The sequence below is a fragment of the Melozone crissalis genome, unplaced genomic scaffold (genome assembly GCF_028551555.1).
Source record: "Melozone crissalis strain CALT ecotype California unplaced genomic scaffold, PUWL_Pcris_2 ptg000222l_1, whole genome shotgun sequence".
NCBI lineage: Eukaryota > Metazoa > Chordata > Aves > Passeriformes > Passerellidae > Melozone > Melozone crissalis.
In genome coordinates this window covers 172322-192877 of record NW_026535985.1, presented here as the reverse complement: position 1 = coordinate 192877, position 20556 = coordinate 172322, and the positions used below count along the sequence as shown (strand labels likewise).

Here is a 20556-nt window from a genome sequence, read left to right as displayed (position 1 = left end):
GTCACGACTGCCACTCTGGGGGTCTCACCTTCCCTCCTGTCACTGCAACAAGCACCGGTTACACCGGGATTGGTGGTGACATCCAAGCGTTGTCCCCTCTGGTGTCACCGCCTCGGTGAAGGAGCCTCAACCCCTGAACTCTGAATCCGCGGGGGTCCCGCTGCTTCCCAGGACCCCGTGATTTCCAGAGGACCAAGGGACACACCCGGTACCCGCTCCAGACCCACGGAATCTCCGTCCGGTGCTCCCGGAGCATCGCAGGACCGGGCCGGGCACGGCCGCGCTCATTCCCTACCGGCACCACCAGGGGGCGCCACCGGCGCGGCCCCATCGCTGCCGCGGGTTAATTGCGCGTTAATTACGGGTTAATTACGGGTTAATTACAGCGTGACAAGGCTCTGGGTGCGCGGGGAAACACCCTGATTTCTATAATTGCGTTCCGGCGGTTTTTTTTGCATGATTAATTGAGTTCAACGAAATTATGCAAAATTGCGTTAATGAAAGATTTGCTTATTCGTTTTGTTATTTTAAGGAAATTTTTGCACTGTTTCATTACTATCAGCATTTTTTTGCACCGCTGATTGAATTACTTTAAGCAATTTGTGCACAACTGCGTTTTTAAACAAATCTTGCACACATAATTGCCTTATTTTAAGCAAGTGCTGCATCATTGCATTTAAAGTATTTTTTTGCATCGTCAATTGCGTTATTTTAGGTACTTTTTTGCATTATTCTGTTATAGAAAATTATACAAAATTGCATAATTTCACGAAATTTTGGCACAATTAATTGCATTACTTCATGCAATCTTTGCACCATTAATTACACAAACAAAACAATATAAAATGGCATTACTTTAACCCTTTTTTCCCCACTATTAATCACGTCATGTTAGCCAATTTTTTCGCACGAAAATTGAATTATTTTAACCCATTTTTTTGCATCATTAACAGCATCATTTTAAGCCGTTTGCATTATTTGAAGCGCTTAATTGCAATCTGGGTCACGGCAGCACCAACTCGGGATCCCTGCCCGAGGGTGGCAAAGCTGCTGCGGGGGCGGTTTTGGTCACAGGGGACCAAGGACGAGATCAGGGAGCCCCTGGCAGAGGTGACAAACACCTGGCACAGGTGACAAACACACAGTCGCAGTCCCCTGAGAAAGGGTTTAATGAGGGGAGGGGGTGGCACTGCTGGTGCTCTGACAGAAAGGAGGTTCAGGGGGACGGACAGACAGACAGACAGGTATGAACACTATGTTCAGGCACCCCCCGCCCCACCTTTGGGGAGTAACACCCCTGGAGCGGGGCTGGGGGCGCTTGCAGTCCTGCCAGACTGGGATTTGGGGCGGGGGGCACTGGGAGCGCTGGGACGGCCCATGGGGCGGGGGCTCTTTGGTTTCGGCGTTAAGGCTGCGTGGGTGAGGAGGGGGGGCTCACCCCAGTAAGGGCCCAGTAAAACCAGTTCCCCACTCCAGAGATCACCTGGAGGGTCGGGGCTGTGTCCTGGCCCCCTCCTGAACCAGGGTGACTCCAAGGGGGGGTGGTCCCCGCTTCCCCCCAGGCACAAACGTGGCTGTGAGAGGACCCCCAGCCCTGGCCCCACCTGAGGGCAGGTGCCCCCCGTTAGGACAGCGAGTTGAGGAAGTGGCTCTCCCCTGCCAGCGTGCTCAGCATGGAGCTCATGTCCCCCACTGCCATGTTGGCACCCCCATGCGAGGGCACCAGGAGCCCCCCGGCCGGGCTGGGGGGTCCGGGCAGCGCCGGGGGGGTCTCCACGTCCTCCACGATGGCAGCAAAGTCAAGGTGCGTGTTCTCCAGGTCCAGCGAGTCCAGGCTGTTGGCCACCTGCTCCCCAGAGTCCAGGTAGTAACAGGAGGTGCCCTTGAGCCCCTCGGGGCCGTAGTGCCCGCAGCTCGCTGCCCCCTGCCCCAGCAGCTTGTGCCCTCCTTTGCCCCCCTGCCCTGGGTAGTACAGGGGGAGGGTCCCGGCTCCCTCGGGCACGGGGCGGGCCGGGGGCAAGCGTGGCAGGCGCCGGGCACCGGCGTCCACCCCGTCGTAGGCATGCCCAGGCTGTGCCAGGCTGTTCGGGTAGCTCAGGGCAGGTTGGTGAGCCGGGGGTTTGGGGCCAGCTGGAGGGTGTGGGATCATCTCGGGGTTGAAGCAGGGCGGGCTCAGGAGGTGCTGGGGCTCCGCCAGGCTCTGCAGGTGATCCCCTTTGGGTTGGTAGCTGCAGTACCTGGGGCTGAGGTAAGGCGGCGGGGCTGGCACGGCCTGGCACTGCCCGGGCTCGCTGCCCAGCCCCACGCTGCCCTTGCAGGGGGGCGGCTGCTCCCCCCACATCAGCGCCTGCTGCGCCTCCACGTAGTTCCGGACCATCACCTCTTTGCTCTGCAGGGTGGGGGTCTGGGCTCGGCGGGCACCAGGGCTGGCCATGCCCATGTACCCACCTTGTGTGGGTCCCACAGGGGGGTACCCACCGTGCCCCACGTCCATGCTGCGCCCAAAGGCAGCAGGGGAGGCTGAGGGCCCGGCCAGCTTGGTGCTGGGGCAGGGAGCCAGTGCCGGGCTCGGTGCTGGGTATCGCTGTTCGGATTTGATCTGGAGCCGGTTAAAACGATGCCCCCCCGAAAATTCTTGGTCCTGGCATGAGCTCACCAGTTTGGGATGCTGCCCACAGGCGCCGGGGTGGGGGTACTCGATGTTTTGATGGGGACAGTGTGGCCCAGACATGGTGGGAGCACCCACACCTTGCCTGGAGCTCATGCCCAGCGTGCCCTGGGTGGGTCCATCCCAGGGCTCTGGCACAGCCCCATTCCCAGCAGGCAAACTGGGGAAGCGCTGGTTCATCTGGCACGGCGGGAGGGAGAACTCAGGCTGCTGCAGCAGCCCCTCCTCCATGTCCCCATGTGTCCCCACCATGGTCCGGTGAGCGCCGTAGATGCCACCCTGGAGCTCCACGCTGGTGCCCTGGCACGGGAAGCTTTCCTCAGGATAACCCAGGTACTGCTCCATGTCCAGCAGGCCGGATTCGGGGCCAGGGCCCCCCATGCTCTCCATGAAGACGTTCTCAGTGATGCTGGGGGGGCGTGGGGAGAAGCCGTGGCTCTGCAGGTTGGCCTCGGACCCACCCAGGGGCTGCAGCACCGTCCTGCCCGCGCCTGGCACGCTCACATTGCCCACACTCTTAAACCTCTGCACCCTGGGCACGGCCGGAGGCTTGGCCACCGTCCGGGCAGGGTCGCTCGCCCGTCGCACGCCGTGTCGGGGCACCAGCTGAGCGGGCACGCTGCCTGGGTAGCCGGGGTTCTCATTGGAGCTGTTCCTCCTCACCAAGCCGTTGGTGATGCAGCGAGGCCCGGCGTGCGCGGGGTAACCCCCGTGCGTGCCAACGTGCCCACCCGGTGCCACCTGCTCCACGCTGGGCAGCGGGGTGGGCGGGGGGCCGCCCGTGGCCGCCGCGTACTTGGCCTTGAGGCGGTAACGCTGCGCCGGGGTGAGGTCGCCCACCCCCGGCAGCCCCCCGGCATCACCGGAGCGCCGCGGCTCATCCGGAGAGGCGGCACCGTAACCGTCAGCGGGCACGGGCATGGCCGCGGCGTCACCGCCCGGGCACAGGTACGGGGACACCAGCGAGGAGCGGCGGCTGACGGTGTAGGCCGAGCTGACGGTGCTGGTGCCGCTGCTGCGGCGCTCGCCCGGCGCCGCCAGGCCCAGCTCGGCCGCCGACAGCTCGGCGATGCGGCGGTGGGAGGCCGGCGGTGGCACCTCCCCGGGCAGGCCTGCGGGAGAGAAGTGTCACAGTCATGTTTTCTGAAAAATTCTCTGTCACACTCATGTTTTCTGAAAAATCCTCTGTCACGGTCATGTTTTCTGAAAAATTTTCTGTCACGGTCATGTTTTCTGAAAAATTCTCTTTGCCCAGGATTCTTCTTCCAGGGAGCTGAGAAGGCTCAGAGAAAAAGAGAAACAATAATTTTCTGATTTGCTTCTCCTGTGTTTTGCTGCTTTGGGATGTGTTTGGGCATCGTTAACCAACAATTACCAATGGTTATTTCATTGGTTCATTTCATAAGCCATGAAATTTATGTGGTTTCACGTAAATTGTTTTGACTTATTAGCCAGCCAGGGCCGAGCTGTGTTGAGGCTCTGGAAGGAGTCATGAGTTTTTCATTACTATCTTTAACATTCCTACCTGGATAGAATCAGAGATTTCAAACATTCCTACCTGGATACGATCTGGGATTTCAAACATTCCTACCCAGATATAATCCAGAGGTTTTTGAGACACCAGCACAGCTTCTCCACTGGATTTCCCAGAGGAGCAGCAGCTGCCTCTTCTTCCACTGGATCTTCAGAGGAAGAATAAATCCTTCTCTACAGGATCCCTGCTCCAGCAGAACCACCCCTGACACTGCAGGAGGGCTGAGCCACAATTCCAATGGGACTGCCGCCAACACCCTGACCCACAGGGTGTCAGGTTGGGTTCTGACTCTGTCAGTGTTGTTCTAGTGTACTGCATTGTTTATTTTATCCTTTTATTTTCTTCCCTATTAAAGAACTGTTATTTCCTTCTCCCATATTTTTGCCTGAGAGCCCTTAATTTAAAATTCATAACAATTCAGAGGGGTGGGGAGGGTTTACATTCTCCATTTCAGGGGAGGCTCCTGCCTTCCTAAGCAGGCACCTGTCTTTCCAAACCAAGACATTCTAACACCAGCAAGGTGTGGCAACCTCTGGCTGCCACCCAGGTGATTCACACCCCTCCCATGGGCCAGCCCCACATCCCAGGGGGAGAGGCGCCCCAATCTCACCGGCTCCAGGGATGGGGGGCAGGCTCAGCCCCTTGGAAGCCGCCGGTTTCCTCAGCTGCTTCAGCTTGTCGATGCGAAGGTTCTCCAGTTTGTGCAGGGCCATGAGCCCCGAGGTGCCCATGGGCTCCCCGGGCACCACGTCCTCCAGCGTGGACAGGTCCTCGTAGCTGCCGCCGGCGTTCCCGGCCATCTCCACGCCGCTGTCGTTGTTGGTGGTGCTGCCCAGGGGTGAGTGGTCGCTGCTGCACGAGGATTGCCCGCCTGGGCTGGGCTGGGGCTTCTGGGGAGAACCAGAGCACGGCAAGGGCGTCAAACACCCAGGATGTGGGAAACCAGAACATCCCTGTTCATGGCTGTCCAGGATGGCCAAGACCCCTGCCAGGGGTCTCAGAGACCCTGGCACAGAGCCCAGAACACCTGTGGGTTTGATTATGACCCGTGGAGCAATTTACCAACCTTATATGAAAATCAGCAAGCCACAACAGTTTAGGTAGAATCATAGTGAAGTTATCACGGGGTGGAAAAGTAGATTTTGGGGTTTTTGGTATGGGGGTTCAGGAGGCAAGATGGAAGGAACTGGGTGTGTCCTGCCTTTCTCCTTCTTCTTCTTGGCCTCCATCTCCTGCTGTGATGGTGGCACTTTGGGATTGGTATAGAGACAAACTGTCTAATATAGGTGATAGGTATTGGGAAGTTATTGTAAATATTGTACACGTAGTTTTTAGTATAAAAAACTAACACCACCCCAAGGGCTGGAAACATTTATAAATTTTGTGTGAGGAGTTACAGGCCACAAGAGTTTGAATAGAATGATAGTGAATTAATCACAGGGTGAAAATGTAGAATTTTGGGGATTTAGAATGGGGGTTCAGGAAGCAAGATGGAGGGATCTGGGTGTGTCCAGTCTTTCTCCTTCTTATTCTTGGCATTCATTTTCTGCAGTGATGTTGGCGCTTTGGGATTGGTTTAGAGTAGAAACTCACTGTCTAACATAGGTGATAGATATTGGGAAATAATTGTAAATATTGTACATGTAGTTTTTAGTATAAAGACACAACACAACCCCTGGGGCAGGCAGAGTGCTTGGAACTGTCCTGCTGGACAGACCTCAGCAGGGCAGTAGAAAGAATTTTAAGATAAGACACAATAAACAACCTTGAGACTGAGAAATGAAGAGCTCTGACTCCTTCTTCAAGCGCTGGGCTGGGAAAAGAGACTTTGAAACTTTTCTCGGGGTCACTCTGATAAGCTGGAGATCCCGACACCAGGACACACTTGGAATCACCATGAAGGTTGGAAAAGCCTCTGAGATCACTGAATCCAGCTAAACCCAACACTAATGTCACAGACACATTTTATGAAAACTCTTTTCGTTAGGATTTTTCCTCCTGAGAAGCTGAGGGGCCTCAGAAACAAAATATAAACAATAATTATCTGCTGCTGTGGAATGCAACAGGTGCATCTGTGATTGGTCTCATGTGGTTGTTTTTAATTAATGGCCAATCACACTCAGCTGTCTCGGACTGTCTGATCATTCACAAGATTTTATTATCATTCATTTCTATTCCTTTCAAGCCTTCTGATGAAATGCTTTCTTCTATTCTTTAGTAAGTTTTAATAGATAATTTTATTTTATTACAATATATATCATAAAATAATAAATCAGCCTTCTGAAACATGGAGTCAAGATTCTCATCTCTTCCCTCACCCTGGCACCCCTGCAAACACCACCACACGCTGCCATGCTGGGTTAGGACACACTTGGACACACTTGGCATCACCAAGAAGGTTGGAAAAGGCTCTGAGATCACTGAGTCCAACTATTAACCCAACACTGCCGTGTTCACCACTAAATCACGTTCCCAAGTGCCACATCCCAGAGTTTTTAGGACACTTCACTGAAAAGGGACGGTGATTCCATAGTGCAGCCCATTCCAGTGCCTGACAACAAAGAAATTTTCCCTATTATCCAATATCTAATACCCTAATATTAGATATCCTAATATTAGATATCCCAAGCCTCCCCAGGAACACCTTTGGGCTGGTTTTTCCTGTCCCCCACCACCAAACACTCCCTCCATCCTCCAGCTCCTCACTCACCAAGGCCAGCTCGGGCACCAGGAGTTTCCCATCGTCCTTCCGAGCCTCGCTGGGGCCGTTTGCCTCCTTCTCCTGCTTCATGTCTGGGGGGGCACCGGGGGTGGGCAGTGCCCGGCCCGGCCCCACGTCCCCCCGGTGCTTTTTGGTGACGTGGGCGTCGGGGCCGTGCACGGTCTTGACGTGTTTGCGCAGGGAGCTGGGGTCGGTGTAGCGCTTGGTGCAGCCGGGAATCTTGCACACGTAGGGCTTCTGCAGGGAGGAGGGGGGGGAGAAAGCTCCAACTGCAGCCCCCAACCCAAAAATAAACCCCCCTTGGCACCCTCTGCAGAGAGCTGAGGGTGGCATCAAAGCCCTATGGAGGGCGCATGGTGGGCACTGGGATGAGCTCAGGAAGGAGGAACTGCCCAGGAGTGGGGTAAAGGGATGCCAGAGGGACCTGATAGGCATGGAGAAGGGAGGTGTCAGCTCCAACTGCAGCCCCCTCCCCAAAAATAAACCCCCCCTTGGTACCCTCTGCAGAGAGCTAAGGGTGGCATCAAAGTGGTTGAGCCATCTTGGTGAGCTCAGGATGGCAGAGGAAGGAGGGAACTGCCCAGGAGTGGGGTAAAGGGATCCCAGGGGGATTCAATTGGCATGGAGGAGGGAGGGAGACAGCTTCAACTGCAGCCCCCTCCCCAAAAATAAACTAAACTCCCCTTGTCATCCTCTGGAGAGGGCTGAGGGTGGCATCGAAGTGGTTGAGCCACCTTGGAGGGTGCAGGGTGAGCTCAGGATGGCAGAGGAAGGAGGGAACTGCCCAGGAGTGGGGTAAAGGGATCCCAGGGGGAATGCTGGTGATGAAGGAGGCCCCTCCCCAAAAACAAACTCCCCTTGGCACCCTCTGCAGAGAGCTGAGGGTGGCATCAAAGTGGTTGAGTCCCCATGGAGGGCACACAGTGGGCGCTGGGGTGAGCTCCGGATGGCAGAGGAAGGAGGGAGCAGGATAAAGGGATCCCAGGTGGTTAAGGAGACATTTAAAGCAGGAAAAGAGGGAGTTGGGGCGATGCCCAGGGGTGTGAGGAGCTCTCAGAGGGCAGCAATGACCCAGGAGCACACATGGAGCCCGGGTGGGGCCGTACCTCGTTGGAGTGGGTGCGGTTCTGGTGCTTGGCGCGGTCGGAGGCGTTGGAGAAGGCTTTGTTGCACCCCTCGTGCTCACACACGTAGGGTTTCTCCCCCGTGTGCGAGCGCAGGTGGGTCTTGAGGTTCTCCAGGCGGGAATAGGCCTTGTTGCAGCCCTCAAACTGCGGCAGAGCAGGGCGGGACGTGTCACACGCCGTCACCAGGACTGGGAGCACGTGGTGACACGTCCCACATGTGACACATCTCACCTCCCAACACACCTGCCATCCTCACACCTTCACCGTGGGGTTGTGCCACCTCCTTCTGTCCCATGGCAGCCCCTCAGAGGGTCCCCAAACTGGGACTGATGGCAGCACCCAGCTCCCCATCCTGATTCAATTCAGGAACATACTCCAAAGCATGGGATAATTCTAGGGCCATGTGACTTTGGGTTCAAATGGGATTTTGGGAAGAAATTTCTCCCTGTGAGGGTGGGCAGGCCCTGGCATAGAGAAGCTGAGGCTGCCCCATCCCTGGAAGTGTCCAAGGACAGGTTGGACAGGGCTTGGAGGAGCCTGGGGTAGTGGAAGGTGGGATGGGATGAACTTTAAGGTGCCTCTAACCCAAAACATTCCAGGATTCCATGAGCACCACACCTGTACCCACCTTCTGCCAGCCTCTTCTGCCACCCAGGCTCCAGCTCCCATATTTTTTGCCTGAAAGCCCCTTAATTTAAAATTTATAATAATTTGGAGGGAGGGGATTTATATTTTCCATTTCAGGGGAGACTCCTGCTCTCTTTACCAGACACCTGACTTTCAAACCAAGACAAACTGTTATTCTTGCTCCCATATTTTTTGCCTGAAAGCCCCTTAATTTAAAATTTATAATAACTTGGAGGGAGAGGGTTTCCATTTTCCATTTCAGGGGACGCTCCTGCCTTCTTTAGCACACACCTCTCTTTCCAAACCGAGACACCCCTCATTTTCCCAGCCCAGCCAGGATTTTGGGGGCAGTTTTTCGGCCTCTCACCGTGCACTTGTGAGGTTTCTCTCCCGTGTGGCGCCTCATGTGCACCACCAGCATGTACTGAGCCTTGAAGGGCCTCTGCTCCCGCGAGCACGCCGCCCAGTGGCACACGAACTCCTTCTTCTCGCCGTGGATGTGCTCGTTGTTGATGTGCTGGGGAGGGAGGGCAGCGTCACTGGGGGCACTGGGGAGAGGGACAAGGGATGGGGGATGAAGGAGGGAAAGGGGATGGGGGATTGGAAGAGGAATGGAGTGGGAGAAAGGGGATGGACAGACTGGGATGGGAGAAAGGGGATGGAGGGATTGGGAGAAGAGTGGGATAGGAGAAAGGAATACAGGATAAACTGGGATGGGAGAAAAGGATACAGGAGAGATTGGGATGGGAAAAGGGAGATGGAGGGATTGGGAGAGGAGAAAGAGATACAGGAAAGACTGGGATGGGAGAAAGGGGTTGGAGGGATTGAGAGAGGAATGGGGTGGGAAAAAGGGGCATGGACAGACTGAGATGGGAGAAGGGGATAGAGGGATTGGGAGAGGAATGGGGTGGCAGAAAGGGACACAGGAGAAACTGGGATAGGGATAGGAGAAAGGGATACAGCAGAGATTGGGATGGGAAAAAGGGATATGGACAGACTGGGATGGGAGAAAGGGGATGAAGGGATTGGGAGAAGAGTGGGGTAGGAGAAAGGAATACAGGATAAACTGGGATGGGAGAAAGGGATACAGGAGAGATTGGGATGGGAAAAAGGGATATGGAGGATTGGGAGAGGAGAAAGAGATACAGGAAAGACTGGGGAGGGAGAAAGGGACAGAGGAGAGACTGAGGTGGGAGAAAGGGGATGGACAGACTGGGATGGGGAAAAGGGATACAGGAGAAACTGGGATGGGAGAAAGGGGATGGAGGGATTGGGATGGGAGAAAGAGATACAGCAAAGACTGGGGTGGGAAAAAGGGGTTGGAGGGATTGAGAGAGGAATGGGATGGGAGAAAGGGACATGGACAGACTGGTGTGGGAGAAAGGGACACTGAGGGACTGGGATGGCAGGTGCAGACACCAGAGTTTGGGGGAGAACAGCCCAGGTGGTGTTTGGAGGAGGCAGAGAATGCAGGGGATGTTTGAGGGATACTCTGGGAGGACCAAGAGGGGTCCAGGTGGTCCAAAGGATGGTCAGGGGATATGGGAGAGTTGGAGGAAGGAAAGCTGCAGCAAAGGAGGGATCTGGAAGCACCAGTGGCTGAGGAGAACTGAGGAGAACCAGGAGGGAACTCCAGCACCATGGCGAGTCCCCAAGGATGGCTGGGACCTGGGAGCAGGAATCACAGGCTGATCCAGGGGATGCTGCCCAGCAGCCTGAGGGCAGATTTTGGGGTGGCAACACCTTGGCAGCCCCTGACTCACGTGCACCAGCTGCTCCTGCGTGTCGAACTCCTTGGCACAGCCGTCCCAGTAGCAGTTGGTCTCATACACAGCCTCACACTCGGCTTTGCCATCCTCCTTCTCCAGCTCCTCCCGGACATCCAGCATGCCCAGCAAGGGGTCCTGGGGGGCAGGGGCAGGTGAGCGCTCCCAGGTGTGACCCCACGGGAGTTTGGGGGGATCTGATGGGCAGGGGTGTACCTGGGTGCCCGTGGATGCTGGGCTGGAGATGTCACCCTCAGATCGCTCCTCTGGGAATTTGGTGCTCAGGGGGCTGCTCAGGCTCCACTCCAGCTTCAGCTGCTGCCAGGGCAGGGAAGAGGGAGGGAGTCAGCAGGAGATGGGCACAGGAACAGGAATGACAGGGATGCACAGCTCACATGGATGCAGCTCACTTACATGGAACCCAAACCACAGGGATCCCCACATACATGGAACCCCACTTACATGGAACCCCATTCACAGGGATCCCAAATTACATGGAACCCAAATCACAGGGATCCCACTCACATGGAACCCTACTCATGGGGATCCCCAATTACATGGAACCCCACTCTCAGGGACCCCTTTCACATGGAACCCCACTCACACGGATCCCCAGTTACACGGAACCCTACTCTCAGGGACCTCTTTTCACATGGAATCCCAATCACATGGAACCCTAGTCATGGGGATCCCCAATTACATGGAGCCTCACTCACAGGGATCACCTTTTCACATGGAGCCCCACTCAAAGATCCCCACTTACATGGAACCCCATTCACAGGGATCCCCAATTACATGGAACCCAAATCACAGGGATCCCCACATGCATGGAACCCCACTTACATGGATCCCCACATACATGGAACCCCATGGAACTCACAGGGATCCCCACTCAGGGATTCCCTTTCAATCCCCTTTCACATGGAATCCCACTCACCCAGATCCTCAATTCCACGGAACCCCACTCACAGAGACCCCCACTTACAGGGATCCCCAATTACATGGAACCCTAATTAAAGGGATCCCCTTTCACACGGAGCCCCACTCACAGATCCCCACTTACATGGAACCCCAATTCCATGGAAATCCTTTCACATGGAACCCCACTCACAGGGATCCCCTTTTCACATGGAAACCCACTCACAGAGACCCCCCACTCACAGGGATCCCCTTTTCACATGGGACCCCACTCATACAGATCCCCAATTCCATGGAACCCCAATTCCATGGAACCCCACTCACAGAGATCCTCAATTGCATGGAACCCCAGTTACATGGAACCCCAATCACAGGGATCCCCATTTACATGGAACCCAAATCACACTGATCCCTCTCACAGGGATTCCCTTTCAATCCCCTTTCACATGGAACCCCAATCACATGGAACCCCACTCACAAGGATCCCAAATTAAATGGAACCCTACTCACACGGATCCCCTCTCTCACATTTCCCCCACGCCTGGAAGTGTTTCGGTGCCCCATTTCACAGATCCCCCACACCTGGCAGTGTTTTAGGGCTTCTCTCACATTTCCCCCCATACCTGGCAGTGTTTTAGGGCTTCTCTCACATTTTCCCCCATACCTGGCAGTGTTTTAGGGTTCCTCTCCCACAGATCCCCCATACCTGGCAGTGTTTTAGGGTTCCTCTCACAAATCCCCCATGCCTGGCAGTGTTTTAGGGCTTCTCTCACATTTCCCCCCATACCTGGCAGTGTTTTAGGGTTCCTCTCCCACAGATCCCCCATACCTGGCAGTGTTTTAGGGCTTCTCTCACAGATCCCCCATACCTGGCAGTGTTTTAGGGTTCCTCTCACAAATCCCCCATACCTGGCAGTGTTTTAGGGTTTCTCTCACATTTTCCCCCATACCTGGCAGTGTTTTAGGGTTTCTCGCACAGATCCCCCATACCTGGCAGTGTTTTAGGGTTTCTCTCACAGATCCCCCATACCTGGCAGTGTTTTAGGGCTTCTCTCACATTTCCCCCCATACCTAGCAGTGTTTTAGGGTTTATCTCACATTTTCCCCCATACCTGGCAGTGTTTTAGGGTTTCTCTCACAGATCCCCCATACCTAGCAGTGTTTTAGAGTTTATCTCACATTTTCCCCCATACCTGGCAGTGTTTTAGGGTTTATCTCACAGATCCCCCATACCTGGCAGTGTTTTAGGGTCTATCTCACATTTTCCCCCATACCTGGCAGTGTTTCAGTGCCCCTCGAGCAGGTGGGTGCTGCAGCAGCCCCCCACGTGCGGGCACCTCGTGGGAGCTGCAGGCTGGGGGTGTCGTGTACAGGTGCCCTTGGCCCTTCTGCTGCCCAGGTGGGCTCTGGTACCCCAGGGATGGGCTGTGGAGAGCAGGTGACACCATCAGGAGATAAGAACGGAGATCTGGAATCCCAATCATCCCTTCCCCACCCTGCTCCCCAAGGTGTGAATGGGCAAGGGGGGTTATTTACAAACTACAAACGAGACGGGGCTGCTGCTGAAAGTGCCTCGAGCTGTTTTATTTTCCAGCATCAGTCTCATTCCATGGTTATGACAATGGGAAGATGCCACCAGCTCACATCCCAGGCAGCAGACAAAGAACTTAATGTTACAACTTGTTTTATAAGTTTTTTTGACCAATCACACAAAGCAAAAGCACATTGACAGCAGTTCTATCCAATCACCATGAGCAATGTGCCTTTGGTTAAAACAATGCTGCTTATTTCCAAAACAATACCTGCTTGTGAGCCTTAAAACACAACGCACAGAGCTCCATTATTAAAGCTTTAACTTTCCTAATATCTTGCTAGATAAACTTTCTGCAGCTTAGGGAGTTATTCTGACAAGTGTTAATACACAGGGTGGATGTGTAGAGGATAATATATAGACAGACTATTTATACATAAATATATATATAATTATATATTTATCTATATAATAAATATAATAAATATAATATATAATAAATATAATATATATAATATATATTATACATATTGTATATGTAATATATATAATATCTAGAATATCTATACATATAGATATAATTATATATTTATCTATATATTGTATATATAAAATATAGAATATATATAATATATATTTTATATATTATATATGTAATGTATATTTTTATATATATATTTTATATATATATAATAAAAATCCAGTATATCTATACATAAATATATACAGAATTATATATTTATCTACATGTCTATCTATCTAATCTACATCTATATCTATCTAAATAAAATACATATAATATATATAATATATAATATATAATATATATTTTTATATATATATAATATCTAAAATATCTATACATAAATATATAGAATTATATATCTATATATAATATATATAATATATATTTATATAATATATTTATAATATATAAATATATTTATAAAAATATAACATATATTGTATATTATATATAAATATTGTATATATATTCTATCTATACATATAACATATATAAACAGAATAACAGAGGATGCCTCCCCTATTCTTCTATTTACCTTTGCTTTCCTACAGTTTAAATACTTTTCCTGCTGACCAATCTCACGGCTGCTGCTTTAGCTCTACTCACAGTTCTGCTGTATCTGATGCCTGCATCTTTCAGCTTTCCCCAAACCCTTTAATTTTGTGGATTCCCACCCCAGGGGGTGCCAGGGGTGCCAGGGCAGTGCCCACCTGATGGTGCTGATGGACAGGTGACCGTAGGAGCCGCCGGAGGAGGCGCAGCGGGAGTTGATGAAAGCCACCAGGGAGTTGGGCGAGGTGCGGATCACGGTCTGCAGGTCGATGCTGGAGTCGGACAGGGGGGAGATGGACAGGGCTCGCTTCTTGCCCAGCTTCCCTGCGCCTCGGGGCGTGGAGAACCGGGAGCCTGAGGGGGCAGAGCAGGGGGGAAATGCCCTCAGTGTGATCTGGGGGGCTGGAGGCACCCCAAGGACACAAACTCGGTGTTTGGAGGGTGCAGGAGTGCTCCGAGTGTGCTTTAGATTTGGAAAAGAGAGATGTTTAACTGCTCTAGGGAATCCTCCCTGCCCCCCAAAACCGGGGACAGAGCAGCGGGAACTGCCCTCAGTGTGATCCTGGGGGCTGGAGACACCCCAAAGACACAAACCTGGTGTTTGGAGGGTGCAAGAGTGCCCTGAATGTGCTTTAGATTTGGAGCTGAGAGATGTTTAACCCCTCCAGCCCCCCAAAACCAGGGTCAGAGCAGGGGGCAAAGCACTCAGTATGATCCTAGGGGGCTGGAGACATCCCAAAGACACAAACTCGGTGTTTGGAGGCTGCCCTGAGTGTGCCAGTTCACACAGATCTGAGAGATTTTTAACCCCCTCTATGGAATCCCCCCTGCCCCATGGTGCCCCAAAACCGGGGGCAGAGCAGGGGGAAATGCCCTCAGTGTGATCCTGGGGGGCTGGAGGCACCTCAGGCACACAAACCTGGTGTTTGGAGGCTGCAGGAGTGCTCAGGGTGTGTCTTAAATTTGGAACTGAGAGATGTTTAACGCCTCTAGGGAATCCTCCCTGCCCCATGGTGCCCCAAAACCGGGGGAACAGCCCTCAGTGTGATCCTGGGGGCCGGAGACACCCCAAAGACACAAACCTGGTGTTTGGAGGGTGCAGGAGTGCCCAGAATGTGCTTTAGATTTGGAAAAGAGAGGTGTTTAACCCCTCCAGCCCCCCAAAACCAGGGGCAGAGCATGGGGAACAGCCCTCAGTGTGATCCAGGGGGGCTGGAGGCACCCCAAGTACATACACCCGGTGTTAGGAGGCTGCAAGAGTGCCAGGTCACTTTGGATTTGGAACACAGAGATGTTTAACCCCTCTAGGGAACCCCCCCTGGCCCACAGCCCCCCAAACCCCCAGACTCACCATCCCCGGCGTGTTCAGCTCCCGGTGCCAGCCCATACCCGCGGTGCCCGGGCTGGTGGCACACGGGGAAATCCAGCCCTGGAGGAAGGAGGACAGGTGACCTGGGTGTGGGACAGAGACCCCCGGAGTCCCCCTGACCTCGGGGGGGGGGGGTCCATGAGGATCCTGAAGCCCCCCCATGACCCACCTGGTGGTCCCGGGGGTGCGGGGGCTGCTCCGTGCGGGGCGTGCAGGCAGCAGTGCTCGCTGTAGCCGGCGGCCGGGGGTCCCGAGGGGTCGAACATGTCGCGATAGGGCCCGGGGGTGGCTCAGGGGGACATCGGGGGGGTGGCGAGGCCCGGGGGGCGACACCGGGACCTGGAGGGGGGGGGAGAGGGAGAGGTTGGGTTCGGCCGCCAGGGGGCGCCAGAGTACGCGGGACCCCCATGGCCGGGAATGGATTTAAACAAAAATCGGCGAAATTTGGGGATTTTAGGAAGAAATTCCTCTCTGTGAGGTTGGGCATGCCCTGGCACAGGGTGCCCCTGGAATGCTGGAAGTGTCCAAGGCCAGGCTGGACAGGGCTTGGAGCAACCTGGGATAGTGCAAGGTGTCCCTGCTTATGGTGAGGGGTGGGAATGTGACTTTAAGGCTCCTTTGGAACTGGATTTGAACTGAAATTGGGGAGATTTGGGGATTTTGGGAGGAAATTCCTGCCTGGGAGGGTGGGGATGCCCTGGAACAGGGTGGCCTCAGAAGCTGTGGCTGTCCCTGGAGTCCTGGAAGTGCCCAAGGCCAGGGCTTGGAGCAACCTGGGGTAGTGAAAGGTGTCAAAACGAGACCTTTAAGGCTCCTTTGGAACCTGGATTTAAACTGGAATCGGCGAGATTTGGGGATTTTGGGAGAAAATTCCTCCCTGTGAAGGTAAGGGTTCCCTACTACAGGGTTCCCCTAAAATCCTGGAAGTGTTGGAGGAACCTGGGATAGTGGGATAGTGGGATAGTGGAGGGTGTCCCTGCCTGTGTTGAGGAGTTGGAAAGTGACATTAGGGTTCCTCTGGAACCTGAATTTAAACTGAAATTGGGGAGATTTGGGGATTTTGGGAAGAAATTCCTCTCTGTGAGGGTGGTGATGCCCTGGAACAGGATGCCCCCAGAAGATGTGGCTGTCCCTGGAGTCCTGGAAGTGCCTAAGGCCAGGCTGGACAGGGCTTGGAGCAACCTGGGGCAGTGCAAGGTGTCCCTGCCTATGGTGAGGGGTCAGAATGTCACTTTAAGGTTCCTTCTGGAACTGAATTTAAACAAAAATTGGCGAGATTTGAGGATATTTGGAAGAAATTCCTCCCTGTGAGGGTGGGGACGCCCTGGAACAGGGTGCCCTCAGAAGCTGTGGCTGTCCCTGGAGACCTGGAAGTGCCCAAGGCCAGGGCTTGGAGCAACCTGGGGTAGTGAAAGGCGTCAAAACGAGATCTTTAAGGTTCCTTTGGAACCTGGATTTGAACTGAAATCGGCGAGATTTGGGGATATTTGGAAGAAATTCCTCTCTGTGAGGGCGGCACAGGGTGCCCCTGGAATCCTGGAAGTGTCCAAGGCCAGGTTGGAAGGGGCTTGGAAGGGGCATGGAGCAACCTGGGGTAGTGGAAGGTGTCCTTGCTTATGGTGAGATGTCACAATGCAACTTTAAAGTTCCTTTGGAACTTGGATTTAAACAAAAATCTGCGAGATTTGGGGATATTTGGAGGATAAATTCCTCCCCATGAGGGTGGGGATGCCCTGGCACAGGGTGCCCCTGGAATCCTGGAAGTGTCCAAGGCCAGGTCGGAGGAACCTGGTGGAGGGTGTCCCTGCCTGTGTTGAGGAGTTGGCAAGTGACATTAAGGTTCCTTCTGGGACCTGGATTTAAACAAAAATCGGCGAGATTTGGGGATATTTGGAAGAAATTCCTCCCTGTGAGGGTGGGGATGGCCTGGCACAGGGTGCCCCTGGAATCCTGGAAGTGTCCAAGGGCTTGGAGCAACCTGGGATAGTGGAAGATGTCCCTGCCTATGGTGAGGGGTCAGAACGGGACTTTAAGGTTCCTTCCAGCCCAAATTCTGGAATTCTGGGATTCCATGAATTGGAAAAGGCACAGCCAGAACCATTCCCAGGCCAGGGACCAGATCTGGCTCCCTCCCTCCTCCCTTCCCAGGGATTCCCCAGCATTTGCAGGTCCCACCCAGCCCTGCCCTGCCCTGCCCTGCCCTGCCCGCGGGTCCCCACCCTGCCCTGTCCCACCCACGCAGCCACGGGGGGGAGCCCAGCCCAGCCCCGATCGCTGCCTGTGGGGTCCCGCCCCCACCTGGGGCCACCATCCTGTCCCCAAACCCACCTCAACCATCCTGTCCCCAAATCCACCTCAACCATCCTGTCCCCAAATCCACACCAACGATCCTGTCCCCAAACCCACCTCAACCATCCTGTCCCCAAACCCACCTCAACCATCCTGTCCCCAAATCCACCTCAACCCTCCTGTCCCCAAATCCACACCAACGATCCTGTCCCCAAACCCACCTCAACCATCCTGTCCCCAAATCCACCTCAACCATCCTGTCCCCAAACCCACCTCAACCATCCTGTCCCCAAACCCACACCAACCATCCTGTCCCCAAATCCACCTCAACCATCCTGTCCCCAAATCCACCTCAACCATCCTGTCCCCAAACCCACACCAACCATCCTGTCCCCCCACTCCTGGTCCTTGTCCTGCCCCCCAACTCCATTTCCACCATCCTGAGCCCATCCATTTCCACACCCCTGGTCCCCAAAACCCCGAGGGTGACAGGGACACCTCGCAGGAGAAGCCACCACCTGGGGCCACCATTCTGTCCCCGACCCCGTGGCCACCATCCTGTCCCCCCACCCACAGTCCTAGTCCTGTCCCCCAACCCCATTTCCATCCATCTCCACCATCCTGAGCCCGTCCCTTCCCACCCCCCCGGTCCCCAAAACCCTGAGGGTGACACGGACATGAGCCAGTCCAGGGCCACCCTTGTGTCCCCAAATTCACCTCAACCATCCTGTCCCCCTACTCCCGGTCCTTGTCCTGCCCCCCAGCTCCATTTCCACCATCCTGGACCCATCTACTCCCGCCCCCCTGGTCCCCAAATCCCCGAGGGTGACACGGACACCTTGCAGGAGGAGCCACCACCTGGGGCCACCATTCTGTCCCCAAATCCACCTCAACCATCCTGTCCCCCTACTCCATTCCCACTCCTGGTGCTTTTCCTGCCCCCCAACTCAATTTCCATCCATTTCCACCATCCTGAGCCCATCCGTTCCCACTCCCCTGGTCCCCAAAATCATGAGGGTGACACGGACAGGAGCCACCACTGGAGGAGTCCTGCCCTCACTCAGGGCCACCATTCTGTCCCCATCTTGTCCCCAAATGGTCCCCCTAGTCACCATCTTGTCCCCAAATCCACCTCAACCATCCTGTCCCCCCACTCCATTCCCACTCCTGGTGCTTTTCTTGCCCCCCAACTCCATCTCCATCCATTCCCACCCCCCGGTCCCCAAAACCCCGAGGGTGACACGGACAGGAGCCAGTCCCGTCCTCACCCAGGACCACCATTCTGTCCCCAACGCCCTGGTCACCATCCTGTCCCCAAATTCACCTCAACCATCCTGTCCCCCCACTCCATTCCCACCCCCCTGATCCTTGTCCTGCTCTCCAACTCCATTTCCATCCTGAGCCCATCCATTCCCACTCCCCAGGTCCCCAAAACCCCAAGGGTGACACAGACACCTTGCAGGAGAAGCCACCTGGGTGACCTGGGGCCACCATTCTGTCCCCAGTCCCGTGGCCACCATCCTGTCCCCCCACCCACAGTCCTAGTCCTGTCCCCCCACTCCACTTCCATCCATTTCCACCATCCTGAGCCCGTCCCTTCCCACCCCCCTGGTCCCCAAAACCCCGAGGGTCACACGGACATGAGCCAGTCCAGGGTCACCCTTCTGTCCCCAACCCCCTGGTCACCATCCTGTCCCCAAATCCACCTCAACCATCCTGTGCCCCCACTCCATTCCCACTCCTGATGCTTTTCTTGCCCCCCAACCCCATTTCCACCACCCTGAACCCATCTACTCCCACCCCCCTGGTCCCCAAACCCCCACGTGTGACACGGACACCTCCCAGGAGAAGCCACCACACTGGGTGGGTGGCGCTGGGAACAAGGGGCTCCTTCCCCCTTAGAACGGCGGGGAATCGCCCCAAACAAGGGGGTCTGGGGGAGGGGGAGCCCCTCACCCCGCTGGGAACGGCGCTGGGTCGGCTTTGGAGCCGGGAGGGGCTCGGGGGGCAGCGATTCTTCCGCATGAGCTCCCCCTTTGAAAGCTCGTCCAGGGGCTTTGTGAGCGTGTCAGGCAGGAAGAATGGACAGGGGGGGACAGAGGGACACGCACAGGGGAGGGGGCTGCCCGGGAGGGTGGGGGAAATATGGGGGGGAAAGGGGGAAAAAGAGATGAAGAGGAAACAGGGCAGAGAAAGGGGCTCTCACCTGTCCCCTGGGCTGGAAACATGAAGGGGAATTTGGGGATTAACCCGGGAAAATCTCCCAATTTCCCTCACCTGCCAGGGTTAAAGAGGTTTGCAAACCCTTCTCCTAAATTTTGTGGGGTTTTGGGGTGGAAATGAGGGGAAAAGGGGAAAGAGATGAGGAGGAAACGGGGCAGAGGGTGGAGAAGGGGGATCTCACCTGGGATTGAGCCTGGCAGGGGAGTTTGGGGATTAACCTCAGGGAAAGTTCCCAAATTTCCTCACTTGCCAGGGTTAAAGAGGTTTGCAAACCCTTCTCCTAAAGTTTGTGGGGTTTTGGGGTGGAAATGAGGGGGAAAAGGGGAAAAAAGAGATGAGGAGGAAACAGGGGGGAGAGAAGGGAGAATCTCACCTGGGATTGAGCCTGGCAGGGGAATTTGGGGATTACCCTTGGGAAAAGCTCCCACCTGAGTTAAAGAGGTTTGCAAACCCTTCTCCTAAAGTTTGTGGGGTTTTGGGGTGACCCCAGCCCCCCAGCTCAGGTGTGTGTGCACACACAAACCCACACTGACCCAGCTCAGCAGAGAAGCGCACGTGTTTAGGTGAAAAATTCTCAAAATCTGACAAAAACCTCACGTAATCTGCATTTATATACAAATTTTAAGGTAAAAAAACCCTGACTTTGAAACGGCACAGAACGAGACAAACGTTGTTAAAAGAGAAATAAAACTAGAAATAAGTTT

The 20556-nt window shown here is 54.5% G+C and overlaps 1 protein-coding gene across 1 annotated transcript; it reads right to left on the bottom strand.

Moving 5' to 3' along the window:
- Positions 1-1624: 1624 nt before the first annotated feature.
- GLI1 (GLI family zinc finger 1) lies at positions 1625-15606 on the bottom strand. The gene is made up of 11 exons (XM_054294197.1): positions 15510-15606; positions 15323-15400; positions 14130-14325; positions 12637-12787; positions 10661-10762; positions 10442-10582; positions 9046-9195; positions 8031-8195; positions 6913-7161; positions 4813-5092; positions 1625-3780 (listed from the first exon to the last, which is right to left on the bottom strand). The coding sequence occupies exons 1-11, from the start codon at positions 15604-15606 to the stop codon at positions 1625-1627; spliced, it is 3765 nt and encodes a 1254-aa protein (XP_054150172.1).
- Positions 15607-20556: the final 4950 nt, after the last annotated feature.

Bases quoted from the DNA above. Each gene is read 5' to 3' on its own strand.
- GLI1 (XM_054294197.1), bottom strand. From the start codon at position 15,606: ATGTTCGACCCCTCGGGACCCCCGGCCGCCGGCTACAGCGAGCACTGC. The intron at 7,162-8,030 runs GTACGGCCCCAC...TCCTCCCTGCAG, and splicing joins ACCGCACCCACTCCAACGAG to AAGCCCTACGTGTGCAAGAT. The intron at 5,093-6,912 runs GTGAGTGAGGAG...GGTTCTCCCCAG, and splicing joins TGGTGCCCGAGCTGGCCTTG to AAGCCCCAGCCCAGCCCAGG.